Below are 16,030 nucleotides of genomic sequence, written 5' to 3' on the forward strand. Positions count from 1 at the left end.
TAGGAGCACATAGCAGTGCTCCAATGGGTTCCAGGGGCAAGAAACAGAGGAGTAGAGGTAAGGATGGAGACCTAGGCCCAGCAGAGTAGAGGCGAAGTTGAAGACCGAGGACCACAGGAGTGGAGATGAGGATGGAGACCCAGGACTAGAGGAGGAGGCGAGGATGGGATGAGGACACAAACTCAAGAGTTACCTCAAAAATAGAACAAGATGTCTTTGTGGCAGGAGAAATGTGAGAAGTGAGAAACAGATTTTGAACTTGGGAGGCTGGGAATCTAGTTGTATCATTACTAATATGGAGAATGTAGGAAAATATAAAGTTTATGGAGGAAACTTATCTTTGGGTCAAACTGAATTTGAGGTGCTAGAAGATCTAGGCTATTGGAAATGTGAGCTAGTGTTCAAGAATAATGTCAGAACTGTATCACATATCTTGACCGTGGTATCATCCCTTTTGGTAGCCTGGTTCCTTTTGTCCTTCCGCAAATGACACATAGTTTAATCATAGCCAATCTATTCTTTACAAGACAGAACAACTTATAAGTAAGAGCCTTTGACTTTCTCTTAGAGTAGTGTGGGGGTATCAGTTTAACAGTCACCACTGCTGACTTTCTATGATAGATGTTTTATAGCCCTTCTATTTCAATCTTGGAACTTTTAGGTCATTTTAGACAGTAAATAATACTTTCCCACAATTGATGAAACGGAGACATGTAGGGGAGTTAGCAAGTTCATAGAGCCAATTATCAGTATCCCTCGTCCTCTGCTTTCCCCACTGGAACAAATGGTACCTTTCATACCCAGCACGTGAGGGGACAACCAGGTAACTTACTTTTCCCCATCCTATCTCTGCAGTATAACTTGTTACTATGCACTCAGAAGTGTTCGTTAAAACCCATTTTGTATTCTTTGGGGCTCTTATTTACTGTTGATGTCTTCTAAAGTTCTGAGCTTTAAAAATTTGCTTTTCTTTCCTGCTTTCCTGAGAATCTAAATATAGTCACTTTATATTCACTTCTACAGGAACACTGTCAGTGTTGGTTACAACCTATAGTTTCTACTCACACATACCACACCCAGTTCTTCCCAAATAAATGTTTATTTCATGGTAATGGTTTTAAGGATCACAGAAGTTGTTAACTGGGAAGGATTGTTGCATAGAAATTTGTCTGTCAGCCTTCATGGTGCCCTTTCACCCCAGTGACACTGACTGATCTTTCCTCTTTCATGCCACTTGCCCATCGCCTGCCTCTTCTGTGAAGGATAATGAGTGGCTTTCTTAAGATTGGTGAGGAATGGCCTGGAACAACAAATAATGTACAAACAAGATCTTGTTTATAACATTAACAGCTACAGGGCATCACTAACACTATAGTAATAAAGGTTCAGCCAACTAAACCAAGTACAGCTCAATTAAGTAGTCTATAAGTCGACTTCGCCTTGAAATTGTAGAAATTAATGCTTTTTATTTTTGGTTTGTTCCTTTTCCTACCATACAGATGCCTTGAATCTTCGAAACCGACAGGTCATCTGCGTCACCCTTAAAGTCCTCCAGCATCTGGTTGTGTCAGCTGAGATGGTGGGTGAAGCTTTGGTGCCCTATTACCGTCAAATCCTCCCCATCCTGAACATCTTTAAGAATATGAATGGTGAGTGATCCCAGGAGTCAAATGTCTTCTAAGCCTTAAAAAAAGGGAGTGGTGTGAAGTGGAGTTAATTAGCAACACACTTAGGATTTATTATTGCTTATAAACCAAGATCCATTTGGAGATCTAAATAGCGTAACTCCCATCCTTCTCCTGCTACTACTCCCCAGAGAAACAGTAAAATTAACAATTTCATTTATTACTCCTCACACGTACAGCTTACTTACTCAGTACAGAAGCACTGAAGCAGTTCTATAATCTTCCAATAATTAAATTGTGAAGTTTTTTTAATAGTCTTTTGAATACATTAGTAGGTTTTGAGTTTGTCCTTTCTCTTGGTAGTAATTCTACCTTTAGAGACTTTCTATTAAAATTGCAATTTCTATTAATTGGTTTAAGATGAATTTTTAAAGCAATATTATTAAAATATGGCCTAGGGAGTTTTGATACATGTTCTCATTTCTGAAAAATAGAAAAATAGATAATTTGTAGCTATTTAGTTGATGGTGAGTGCTGATTATCAATATATATATGTGCTGATACATTTATTCATTTTAATTGCTCTATAAGCTTTGGAAAGGACTGGTGACCTCAGCTGAATCTGCTTTACTCTAAAAAAAAGTACTAGTAAGTTGTGGTGATCTCTGGCAGGCGGTGTATGTATATTTGTTCATTGCAAATGATTTTCCTTTTACTCCTCTCGAAAAGATGTGATCTCTAATTTTCTTTCATCTTGCTAACTTTAAATTTCCATACTTCTCATATGCACAGCATAAGTCAACTTTTGAAGTGAATTCCTGACAGTCATGTAAATAAGTTAGCAATTTACTAATTTAATGGAACACTGCATGAAAATTTGGTGATGTGATCTGCTCATGTACATACAAGAAAAAAAATCAAACAACAACAAAAAAAACCCTGAGTGTTCCTGCCACAAACAACTGCTTTGTTTGGAATCATTATTTTTCATGTTATTCATAAATTGCTATTAAAAGTCTGGTTATTCAGGCAGACTATTTTAGGAAATCGTGGAACCCTCAGAAAGTCTTTAGCTGTCTTTCAATAGTAGGACCTACTTACATACTTAATATTAGAGGTATTTAGTAAAAAGGATTTCACCTGGAGTTATGGAGCTTAAGAACGCTCATAATGGAGTGAGTTAATACCCATTCCAAAATACCTGAATTGCAGAAAAGACTTAATGTGGACATTGAGACAAGTTTCAGAAAACTAAAAACTGGCTGTTAGCTAGTGAATCCCCTATGATTTAATAAACTGACAGTTCTAATAACAGCATTTCTACTTTATGGAAAACACTTGTGTGAGTATTTTTTATTCAGACTTCATATTTTTACTGTATAGCAGCATCAAATATCCATGGGGTTATAGAATGCCTCTAACGTGTACACATTGTTCTATTATGGTTCATAAAAGAAGCCCTAAGTTCGTCCATCATATTGAGACTCCAGTTAACTGGAGAGAAACCTAGAAATGACAGAGATAAAGGTGTTAGAAATAGAGAGATGACAGAGAGGTTTACTTAAAACTGAAAGAATCAAGGAGCAGCCACCCCAAAAAAAGTCTCAGCTGTTGCTAACAGTTTTGAAGTGTGTGATTAGCAAGAGTCTCCTCAATAATCCTCGCGGAAACCCATGGTAAGTGTACTATTACTATGTCTGTGTTTTCATCATGAAAGCTGCCTCTCTGTAGCTCTTCTCATATATAAATGTGTGTGTCTGTGCCTAACCATCATAGACCATAAGCTCCAACACACATTCCCCCTCCATCACCTGAGTAGGAGCAGGTGGCTACTACCATCCTGTGCTAATGCTTTCATGTCCCACGGTAGAATCTGCAGGTTAAATCTAAGCATCATCTTGTATTATATAAAAGAAGAAAAACCATCATGTTGAAAAGACAATGAGAATCTCCCTCAGCCTCAAGGAAACCTGTAAAGAAGGGTCTGTTCAACCACCACAAAGAAATAAATCACTAATTTATTAAACAAAAGCAATTGGTTTCCACATCTTTTTTCTACTTTTGATTTAATTCTTTAACTCACTGATGTTCACGTGCTTAACCAAAGAAGTAATTGGCTTAAGGCATATATCCCTATTTAGATTTAATCAATTTGGGAATTTATACACTAGCCTTAACTGGTCCCAAACAAGGTTAATTATTTAGGAGCAATTTTAAATGCATACATAGGGAATTCCATATTCAACTATTTTTCTGCTTAATATCTTCCTGACATTTGAGGGGAAAAATATTAGCTTCAGCCTCATTTTCTACTTATCTTAGAAACCTGTCAGTACAATGCCAGAATGCAGTAAGCTGTATTTCCAGAGGGTCATATTACAAAATTGGAGCATTCTAGCTATATAAAACTTAAAACTCTTCTTCAAGGCTGCTATGTTGCCATAGATCCAGTTCTACCAGAGGAAGCATATCACACAGGATTTCCAATTATAATATATTTTTAGCATAGAAATAATTTAACATTAATAGCAGTTTAATAAATTCTGTTTTATAATTATAGATATACATATTCACAGAACCATATATACTTAATCTTAGCAGATGTATTTAGTAACAGTTATATTCATAAATAAAATTGTAATAGAAATTTATTTCATGTAGCGTTCGAAAAAAATTCATTCTTAATTTCAACGTATTTGAAACAACTTCACAGGTTTTTGTGTTTTCCCTACTTAACTTTCACATAAATCAGTGTCTTGTTAAATTCAGATTGAAATATACTTCTTTCAAGCCCCACCACAAAATATTTTTTTAGAATGAGTAGCACATATAAATGCAGGAAGAATGAGAGAGGAGTCCTTCAAACTTAATGACCTTGTCCTCTGTCTGTTCCTTTTAAGAGCAAGCTTGAGCTTAATTCTACTGCCTGCTCCTTTTCTGTAATCTCTATCCTATTTTAATGTCAAATGGACTTTGTTGGAAATGAGCAGTGGGGCTGAGCAGATAAGAGCTGGACAAACATTGAAGCAGGCACAGACTATGAGGTGCCCCAGACATGGAGTCCTCCCGAGGACTGAAGGGAACCAAAGAGGGGTGGGGAGGAGCAGGTGGTGCTGGCAGCACCGATCTGTACCCCGATCTACACTCTATACCTAGGTATTTTTTTAAATTTATTTTTTATTGGTGTTCAATTTACTAGCATACAGAATAACCCCCAGTGCCCGTCACCCATTCACTCCCACCCCCCGCCCTCCTCCCCTTCTACCACCCCTAGTTCGTTTCCCAGAGTTAGCAGTCTTTACGTTCTGTCTCCCTTTCTGATATTTCCCACACATTTCTTCTCCCTTCCCTTATATTCCCTTTCACTATTATTTATATTCCCCAAATGAATGAGAACATATAATGTTTGTCCTTCTCCGACTGACTTACTTCACTCAGCATAATACCCTCCAGTTCCATCCACATTGAAGCAAATGGTGGGTATTTGTCATTTCTAATAGCTGAGTAATATTCCATTGTCTATACCTAGGTATTAAAACTTATAGCAAGCACCACAATATTATTTCTGTCCTGAGAGTAAGAGTGGCTTTGTGTTTCTCTTTATGAGTAGTATTTTTATAGGGTTTTAGGCTAAATTTTAAAAGTTATAAACACGCAGAAGTCTAAAGATGAAAGTTGTAATGTGGACTAACGTCTTAGAGTCAGAAGATGCAAATCATGTAACTCTCTGAGCTTATAGTTCTTTTAAATTCTTCTAAATCATCTCTTTAACATATAATACAAAATTTTTGTAGGGTTGATGTGACTGAAAATTCAAGATAATATGTCTACAGGTTCTTCATGTACAACCTGGCCTTTAAATGAGATAGCCATATGTGTCATACATTATATACATGTACAATGTTATATACATATGATATTATATCCAAATATTGCACTACTATATAAATTATTATATCACAGCATGAATAGATGATTGAACGTGTTGTGCTCCCTGCTGGGTAACTCATCCCCTTAGCCTTTCCATGAGCCTCTGAGCCTGTCCCAGCGAGGATGATCCTTTTGCCTCAAAGGATTCATCTTGCCTCCAATTGCCAAATGCCAGGTGGGTGACTCAATAAGTTAAGGACTCTGGGATTCATTCAAAGATAACTGGTTTTCAGGGGTGCCTGGGTGGCTTGGTCAGTTAAATGTCTACCTTAGGCTCAGATCATGACCTCAGGGTCCTGAGGTCTAGCCCCGTGTTGGGCTCCCTGCTCAGTGGGGAGTTAGCTTCTCCCTCTCCCTCTACCTGCAGCTCCCCCTGCTTGTGTTTTCTGGCTCTCTCTGTCAAATAAATAAATAAAATCTTTTTTAAAACCCACAAATATAACTGTTTTTCAAGTCCATCTCTTCTGGCATAGTCTTTAAGCTCAAATTTGTAACTGATGTTTTGGAGAAAGTTGTATTTTAAAAAGAGAAGCCTGAGTGGGCCCACACGAGGGGAACCTGGATCAGTATCCTCTTTGGAAGATCCAAATAGTAGCTAAGTTTGAGTTTCTTTTCTTTATTCCTAAATGAATTTTGCATGTCGAAACCATGCTGTCTTTCCAGCCACTGCTTTGTGGTGAAAGAGAAGGAAGAATTTCTACAATAGCAATTTCTTCTTTCCTGTATTCTTTCACAAATGTTATTAAAGGTTACAGGAAATTAAGACAATAGAAATGTTCAATTTATAGCTTCCAGAGATGAAACTACGAAATTAATGGTGCAGTGTATTGCATTTGAGAAGCATGAAACAATAAATGGCATTAAAACATTTATAGCTAAAATATGGGGCTCCACCAGCAGATTAGAGCTATCCAATCAGCCTGTTTTCTGGAGGCAATCCTAATTTTGGTTCCTTTGTTTCCAACTGCACCAATAGTCCTAAAACCGTTCAGAGACTCCAGGCATCAGTGATTCTAATAGCACCATAAGTTTATATCATGGAACATGTGAAAATAGAGTAATGAAATAACGTGTTTATGTGGATGTGGAAATCAACATGGGCCCTCGTGTGTAGGTTTTTCTAGGGCACTTCTAGGATGTATGCCACTGGAGACTAATAAAAATCTATGAAAAAGAGATTTTAAAAACTTGCAATTCAAGTTCAGACACGTTATAACATATAGTTATAAGGGTGCATTAAATTTGCTGAATTTCAGAGTTTTTGTACAGTCTTTGACCCTGAAGTTTAAGTAGTTTGAAAAAGCTAGATACAATTGGATTCCACTGGTAGGCATTTAAAACACTTCTAATGAACACCTAAGTGATCTCGTCAACCGGATTCAAACCTTCCCAGATGTTTCCGTGAGCCCAATGGGACCTGTTCTCAATGGTCCCTTAAAATGTTGATGAACTTTTGGAAGCTGATTGTGTATCAAAAAAGGCATCAGTTCTTTGTCTTGTAATTGACTTGTATAAAGGTTATTTCCCAGAGTTTATATTTAATCTTGGGATTAAATTTCCCAAGTGGGATTCTGTCCAGTTTTGAGTTTGACTTGTATTTTAGAAATTTACTTCAAAGTTTCTTTGAAATCATTAGTTTTATTAGATTTGAAAGCATTTGAATGCATTAGAACTATCGCCTCCATTCCTGAAAGTTAGATTCAGAATGATCATGCGTCTACCTTGTCTCTCCTGAGTTCCCCTCCGCTCAGATTTTACTAGTTGCCCTAAAAGAGAATCCTAGGATCATAACAAAGCTGGCAGGTACACATAGGGACCCTTTAGTCTGCACCTGTCTCCAATTTACTCAACTACCACATCCCACCATAAGTTCCACAAGGACAAAACATTCATGTTGGGTTTTCTTTCTCCTGTGCAGACTGTGGCATACATAAAAGAATGAAATGCTTAGCAGGTGTTTATATGCAATTTATGCACTAACCCGGTCTGCATGACCAGCACTTGTTCATTCAGTCTTGCCCTAAGTAAGTAGCTTCACTATTTCATAAGATAACCCATTCTACATTCAACACTAAATTGAAAGCTGCGGCTAAAATTCTGACTTACCTGTCTAACCTAAACCACACAGAATAGTGTCTAATCCCTTTCCCAAAGAGCAGGCCTTCAAAAAATTATATAAAACCTTCCTTCCCCCTTAATCTTCATTTCTCCAAGATCAACATCTCTTCTTCTTCCAAGCATTCTTTATAAGCACACCTTCCAAAATCTCAGGGGGTGTGAAAGAAGGGCCTATGTATCTGCAAACACCACCGATGACTCTGCAGTAATCTGAGAACAGCCTCAGGGCACAGAGCATCCTGGGAAAAGTCAAGACTTCTCTGCCCTCGCTGAGGCACCTTGCATGTGGTCAGCCTGTAAGATGGCCTTACCATTTTTGAAATCTATAAATGCTTACTGAAAACATTTCCTTTTCACTCAGATTGCTTCATTCAAGTTTTTTAAACCTAATTCACTTGTTAAAAAAAAAAATCCATACTGGGGGCTGGCACATATCAGAAATTGCCTCTGTGTCTGTGGTTCTCTGGAGACTTTCCTGGTTGCATCTGCCAAGAGGAAAAAATTATTCTTAGAGTTGTCCATCTGTATCTGGAAACACATGAGCTGGCAGGGTGATGACCGAGGAAATCAGAATCCGGCTCTGAAAGCTGTGTATTAGTTTGTTAGGGCTGCTGTAACAAATTTCCACAAACTGAGAGGCAGAAACAACAGAAATGAATTGTCTCCCAGCTCTGGAGGCCAGAAGCCCGAATTCCAGGTGTCAGTAGGGCCATGCTGTCCAAGTCTCTAGGGAGGAATACATGCCATGCCTGACTCCTAGCTCCTGGTGAGGCTGGAAATCCTTGGCTTGGAGATCACCACTCCAATTGCTGCCTCCATCTGTGCCTGGCATTTGTCCCTGTGTGTCTGTCTCTTTGTCTCTTCTCTTCATAGAAGCACACCAGTCCTTCTTCAGCTTGGGGTGAGGCCCCAGGCACCCCAGATTCCCCCAAGGAAGCTGCTGCCACCAACCTTCTGGAGGATCCTAGGGACCCACGTGGGGTAGGGGACTGCATGACCTGCATCTGTTCTTGCCCCTGTCCAGCCAGCTGGGCAAGGGGGTCAGGCCAGTGTGTGCTTGAATGGAGTTTGCATCAGTAAGTTGAAGTTCACTTTGCAGACAAGGACAGATAGAACAATATGCGGAAGAACAAGAAATGGGACGGTATTTAAGAGCAAAGGCTTAACCTGGCTTGAGGTTAATCAGCTGTGTGACCTTTGACAGGTTGTATAACTACTCTGTGATTCCATCTCCTTAATTAGGAAAGCAATTTGTTTGGAGGACTATTGAGAACCCATTGATGTGCAGGGAGCTGCAAGGGGGTCACTTTTGGAGGGATGTCAGTGGCCTGAAGATGAGGGGAATAAAGAAGGCTAGAACACGAGTCAAGTTGTTTTACAAATTAGCAGGTGGTAGGTAAATGTGACATCACTTGCCTGCTTCATGGGTTGTGGGTAAAGCGGTATGGATGTGGTTTTTTGCAGTCCTTCCAAGGGAACTAAGTGAAACCTGTTATAAATCATAGGATAATTTGGTAAGGTGATCAGATACAATATAAATTTTCGAAAATCAGTATCTTTTGTGTATATGCCAGCAGTCAGAAACACTATGCAAAATTTGTTTCCTAAGAGTCTCTGCTTGCAGAAATATCCCATTGGAGAGAAACTTTTACTATTCCACTCTTCGTCCTCCCATTAGTTTTAGCTCCTTCTCTGGATTCCTCACTTATTTCAGGAGAGGGTTAAAATATTTATCTAATCAAAAGGTCTGATCTAGAGGTTTACCGAAAATAGCCTGCCCCAATGGACCATTGAAATCCCAACCTTTTTCCAAGACGGACACAGCTTTCAGTTTGTAAGTGGCTTTTATATTTGCAGTTTTTCTGTGTGAATCATTCTGAGTCTTAGTCTCCAAGTTGCATTCTGGGCATCCCAGTTTCACCTGCATTAGCCACATCGTTCTGGTTTTTACCACAGCACCTCCCTCAAACCCCCTGAGTAAGTTCATCTAAATGAATCACATTGTCAGAAGAACCCCGAGCTGTAGACACATTCATGACCCAGGCACATCACAATAGTCCCAGATTAATGGCAAATTTCTGTTATGGAGAACAACTCGCATAGGTAAACCCCATTAATCATTTCTAAACTATTGCAACACAATAGTTTTACGGAAAGAAAGGCTTGAGATGGGTGCTGGCCATCTGTGTGCCTATTGCCTGGTTGCTGGAATGGACTATGTGTCCTACTCCCATATTCTTGACCTTGAAGGACCACCCTAATCACAGTCCAGGGACTCCCAGGAGATAGTACATGTTCTTCCTCCAGAAGTGAACTCAAACATCACATCTCAGGAACCTCCCCTGAACTTGCTGAGCCCAGCAGAAGAAATCACTCAGTCTGTCCCAGGACTTGCTAACATCTCTCCTACTGTGTAGATTCTGTTTCCTGTGTCTAACTCTTCAACTAGGGCCCTGATACAGGGATAGGGTGGGGACAGTTGGCTTCTTGCTCAACCTGTCTGCCAAATCATGTTTGAAATTTGTGTTTTGTCAGCCCTTACACCCACTCTGAGGTACTCCAAAATGGATCAATGTACAGAATGATTTAATTCCAGCTGGTTCCCAGACTTTGGCCAGTACATCTCCACTGTTAGCTGGAAACTGGCACATTTCTGAAAAGGAGATTTCCACCAATTCAGTTTAGGCCTTTAAGATATGTCTAGAGAAATCTGTATAATATGCTTTAATGTATTTAAAAGCTCAAGATGGGCCCCAAATGAGCAAGCATGCAAATATTCGCCCAAGAGAAAACAGTGTTCTTTTCTATTTTTGCAACAGAAAGTTTTACTTAATCTGGGCAAGAAAGCACATAGTGATTTCTACAGCTTTAATTTAAGGAGGCTCCTAGATTTGGCCAGATCATAATTTGTACTTTTTAAGTCACCTAAAATATCATCTATGGATTTGTAGATAATTAAGGTCTCATTCTCATTTTCCTTTATATGCAAATCTTTCACAAGCACCAACAAATGACTTTTTAGAGGTCTCTATGTGGACATTGCAGGGAAAATAAGCATGTCACCAGTGTAATTGTTATGTTGAATAGTCACTATTCATGACATAATTAAAAGGCAAGTTTAAAAGGGAATTGGAGACAAAAAAATAAGCTTTATTCAGTGGGGGAGTCTTTCCCTGACTACATAAAACTTAACAGGGGCCTTAATTGTTCTACTCACTCATAAGATCAAAGGCACTTTGAGTCACACAACTCCAGTGCTTGGAATCACTTCTTTAACAGATTGATCAAAACTCTGAACTTGATTTGCCCTCAAATATTCTCCCCTCCCCCAGCTCAGATCTGTTCTGTGCCGGAAGCTTGCCGTGGAAAACAGGAGTGCGCCAGGCCTTCCCTTCCATCTCTCTGCTTTGTGTGTTCTCATTCCCCCACTACCTTGTCTACTGAGATTCTGTGCCCTAGGTTGTCAGGGTGGAATACACCACTGGTGACAAGAGGGGAAGTTCTTACAGCTGATGCCACCCTGAGCTGGCATGACACTCACTCCCTGGGCGTGAAAGTGATGAGGCCTGTTACCTCCTGGGGAGCATGGCTGATGGGTCTCTAGTGATACTTGCCATGGGAAGTGGCTCTCCATCCTGGATGTTCTCCTTCGTCCCTCAGCTAGGGTGAGTCTCCAGCACTCACTTCAGCTTCTCGTGCCCAGTATTCCTCTGTTCTTCTAGGGAACACTGTCACACAGGTAGAAATGACCCCTGGCGGCACTCCCTCTCAAAGGAAAAATATACTCACCCATCGTGGGCACTGAAAACTCTGGAAGTGCAAACCCAGGCCTTCAGTCCTGCTATCCAGGCTCCATCAGATTCTCAACCATGATGAAGCCCCAGGGCTTTGTTTCATCCCACTGCTGGGAACACATTCAGGGCTCTCCAGAAGGTCCTACCAGCCAGGTGGGATTGAAAGCAGAGCATGGAGGTAGCGCCCTTCAAAGAAATCTCATTGTCTTCTCACCACACATGGCACATGGGCTCTCTTTAGAAACCTTTATCTCTTTAGCTGAGGAACTGTTCCCCAGAAACTCCCACAAGCATGCTGCTGACTACACGAGTCAGGGTCACACACCCCATGTCAGCTCCCTGTCACACCGGTTTTGGTTTACTTGAGCCAAACAAAACCTTAGGAGGAATTCCCCACTTAGTATGAAATCGGCTTTCCATTTTTATTGTCTTCCTCAAAAATCTATATTTTTCACATTGACAGGATGGGATGTATATAGCTCAGCATAAGCTTAACCATCAATGAAGAAGGATTGAAAATATAATGGGCATTCCTTAGAAAAACTGCAAATACTAAAAAAAAAAAAAAAAAAAAAAGGAAAAACTGCAAATACTATTGATATTTCTTTGCTTGCCTGATTTCTATATGATATTCTCATGTATATCCTGAATTAATGTTCCAAGTAATAAAGAAAAAAAAAGTAATGGTGACAATGTTGCTATGGCTAAGTTGTATTTGGATTGTTCCAAGATCAATTTGCTTTTTTCCCCCTTTGAATACAGTATTTTAACATGAGCCTTCTGTGAGCCCATTTATATCCATTTTGTGATGGCAGTGAACAGAAAATGACTCTCCATCCAGTGACTTTGAGAGTTTGCATACCTGTTACAACTCTGCTGCTTCTTCCTACAAATAAACCGTGCATTTATCTTAAAATTTATTTAAGCCTTGAAGTTATCTTTATCATAAACTAAAAAGCTAATATTTCAAGCTTTGTTTTCACCTGTAGGTAAGTTGTGTATTTATTTATACACATAAAGGGTTTCAAGGTGGTTGTAGTTCTTCTAAGAGAAATTAATATTATACACGTTTCTATGTGGGTGTGTTTATTTATTATAAATATGGTAAACAATAACCTAAGCAGATGGCTGAGCTATAGGTCTGTCTAGAAGCAGTGGAATATATGTTATCTTTTCAAAGTTTCTTAAAATCTATATGAATAGAATGATGATATTGAGAAAGAAGTAGTACAATATTTATATTTTTGTGGTGAACAACTGAAATTTCTGAAGTAATTCCTGTTAAGATTTTAGATAACAGTGGAATGAGGAAAAAGAGTGTGATGCCAGGGCTGTCAAAACCTGATGACATGCCCACCTTTATTTATATACCTGCCAAGCTTTCTGTTACACTGCGGAATACTAGACCTTCTTGCTCGCACCCTAAGGCTGGTCTCACTACTTCCAGAACAACAAATGTACCAGGTTAGCTCAAAAAGTCATGGAGAGCAGTGTGGTTTTTACCAGCCATTTGAGAGATTCCCAAGAGAGGACCACATAGTACTATTGATTGATTCATTGAAAAAAAAATTACTGGATGCTTACCATATGCCAACATAGCAAAGCCTCCTAAAAAAATCCTTAGAGATGGAAAGCCTGCTGCATGCAGCTATTTTCCGTTTATCAAATCCACTGAAGATTTCCTCACTGTCTGAATTCCTGACGATTTCCTTGTGCCTGAATCAATGCATACCCTACCGGAGACCTAGAGAGTGAAGGGGGTTTCCATTACTCTGAAGAAACAAACCAGCTTTCAGTTCCTTATCACCTACCAACTTCTTCTGCATTTTTTAATACCTTGACCCTGAGGTCAGGGCATGAATCTGGAAGAATAAAAATCCAGATGCGATGGTAGACTTGTTGAGACTGCTCAATGGCAAGAGGAGGGTGCTTAGACTTAGTGCATTTTCTTAGCCAATGAAACAGTAAAGAAATAGAACAACGTTTCAAATTACTGACCATTACTATTTCCTTCTTGCTGAAGAATAGGAAAGTCAGCTTCCTTAGCCCTACCTACATGCTATCTTATTCCTGGAAGATCCTGAGAAGACCTTCCTGGGTGGGCAACCTCCAAACACATTTTTTGGGAGGGTGTTTGGTTTTGGTTTGGTTTTGGTTTTGATTTTTTTTGTTGTTGTTTGATTTGGTTCTTGTTTGGTTTGTTTTCTTAGTTTTATTGAGATATAATTGACATATAACAGGTATAAGTTTAAGGTATACAACATAATGATTTGATATATATTGCTAAATACCACAAGAACTTCAGTTAACATCTATCACCTCACATAATTACCTTTTTTCCTCTTGTGAGGAAAACTTTTAAGATCTATTCTCTTAGCAGCTTGCAAATACACAACACAGTATTGTTAACTATAGTCACCAAGTATTGTTATCAGCTGTCTCTTAGAATTTCTATAAGCAATATTTGCTGAATCTTTGCTAGGAGTGCCATTTTATGTGATTTTTGCTAAATCCTTGCTAAGGACTACAGTAAAGTATGCATATTGTGTTTACAAACCCAACCAAAGAGCATTTGAGATTATGAGTCCTGAAGCTACCAACCAACTGGATTTGAGAGCCCACTCAAATACATAAGATATGGGCCATGGAGGACAGGATACCATCTGGTTCCTTCTCCATCACCAGGGCAGGCTAACAGACCCAGGCTTTCTGTAATCTACTAGGCCTATGAGATCAAATAACAATGAGCCAAAAGCTGGGGTCTTTTTTTTTTTTTTTTTTTTTCAAATCTTCGGTATTGTTACTAGAATATAAATTCCATGAAGGCAAAGACTTGTTTCCTTGTCATTGCTTGATCATCAGCTCAAGAACAGTTCCTGTAGTTCTAGAGCTCAAAAAACATTTGCTGAAAAGATGGGTGTAGATGGATGGTATATTTGTTTTCTGTTGCTTCCATAATAAGCTACCACAAATTTAACTGCTTAAACAGCACCTATTTATTATCTTACAGTTCTTTAGATCAGAGGTCCAGTGGGTTTGGCTGGGTATTATGGTCAGACTCCAATACAGCCAAAATCAAGATGTCAGCCACCCAGCATTCCTTACAGAGGGTCTGGAGAAAGATCTTCCAAGTCATCCCAGTCATTGGCAGAAATCAGTTCCAGGACTGCCGTCCTGGTTCCTGGCTGGGTGTCAGCAGAGGGTAGCTCTCAACTTGTAGAGGCTGCCCACCTTCCTGGTTCATGGACTCTCCATCTTCAAAGCCAGCAGTGGCCAGTCAAGTCCTTCTCATGCTTCCAGTGCCCTCTGCCACATCTCATCTGCCTTACTTCTCTGCTATTAAGAACTCATGTGATAACATCGGGCCTGCCCCTGCTAATCTTGGATAATCTTTGAAGGTCAGCTCATTACTAACCTTAATTCTGTCTACAAAGTCCCTTCATAGCAATGCCTAGAGTGGTGTTTGAAGAGCAAGAGAACAGGAATCTTGAGGAACATCTTTAGAATTGTGTCTTTGGAAGAAGTCATTGAAAAGTTGGTACTGAGGCCATGACTGGGACCTTGCATAAGGTTATTAAAAATAACCTTAAACACTTTGTGAAGGTAGCACAGCTCTATCCTTCTGTGATAAACTCAGGGAAGACTGAGGGCGTGTAAAACCTTGAATGAGTGTAACAAGACATAGAGTTTAAGGACTTTCACTGTGATTTCACCATTGAGCCACATTATCTAACAATTCAAGATTTATATGTAAGTGAAGAACAAAATCCAGAAGTTCATTTCAACATGTCTTTTAAAAGGTTACCAGTGAGAAAAGAATAGCATCCCCAGTAGAATTTGATTAGCCTATTGGCCAGTGGTGGTCTCTGCTCTACCGCATGGCTCCTTTTCACAGAGTATATGATTTCATCAACATTACCCTAAATTCCCACAGGCAAGCAGTAGAGAGGACAGGGAAGTATTATTTTTGGAACTGTTATCCTTGCTTTACAAATAAAGAAGCTAAGAATTGGATCAAATGACTTGCCTAAGGTCACATGATAGAAATGAGCCACAGCCAAGACTTAAAAGACAGATTCTCCAAACCTAAGCGACAGATACTTTGAAAATGTAGATTGCTTTGCCAGAAAGAACAGTTCTAAGGCAGTTCTGATCCACAGACTTCTTTTATTTAATGTACTGAAGTAAATGGAAGTTTCATTGATCCACTTTAACAATTATTATGTGCTATCAAATCAGAGCAGTTATTGCTGATCGTCTCCACAAACTCAAATGCATTGTAAAGCAAAAATGTTTTCTTATCATCAATTTCCATTGTGGAGTAGTGATCAATAATAGCTTGAGAAAAATTCTGAACATAGAAAACTGGCAACAAGTTCACCTGATTCAGAGCATGAAACAGAGTATTAGCTATCTCTCTCATATTGTTCCACTGTTTTTGCCAGAAGGCATTCAAATATTTTTTTAAATTTCTCTAAGTAATCTCTAAGCCCAGTGTGGGGCTCAAACTCACAACCCCAAGATCAAGAATCCCATGCTCAATGACTGAGCAGCCAGGTGCCC

The 16,030-nt window shown here is 39.3% G+C and overlaps 1 protein-coding gene across 4 annotated transcripts in view; it reads left to right on the plus strand.

Moving 5' to 3' along the window:
- Window positions 1-16,030, plus strand: part of PACRG (parkin coregulated) — a 516,291-nt gene that overhangs the window by 313,747 nt on the left and 186,514 nt on the right. For 3 of the 4 annotated variants that reach the window (XM_025422696.3, XM_025422698.3, XM_025422697.3), the window contains exon 4: window positions 1,500-1,649. In XM_025422696.3, the coding sequence (XP_025278481.1) occupies window positions 1,500-1,649 (150 nt within the window). Of the gene's footprint in view, window positions 1-1,499; window positions 1,650-3,495; window positions 3,657-16,030 lie in introns of those variants that run through there. The other variant, XM_025422699.3, reaches the window with a different exon arrangement.

Source organism: Canis lupus, chromosome 1, assembly GCF_003254725.2.
Source record: "Canis lupus dingo isolate Sandy chromosome 1, ASM325472v2, whole genome shotgun sequence".
NCBI classification, from domain to species: Eukaryota; Metazoa; Chordata; class Mammalia; order Carnivora; family Canidae; genus Canis; species Canis lupus.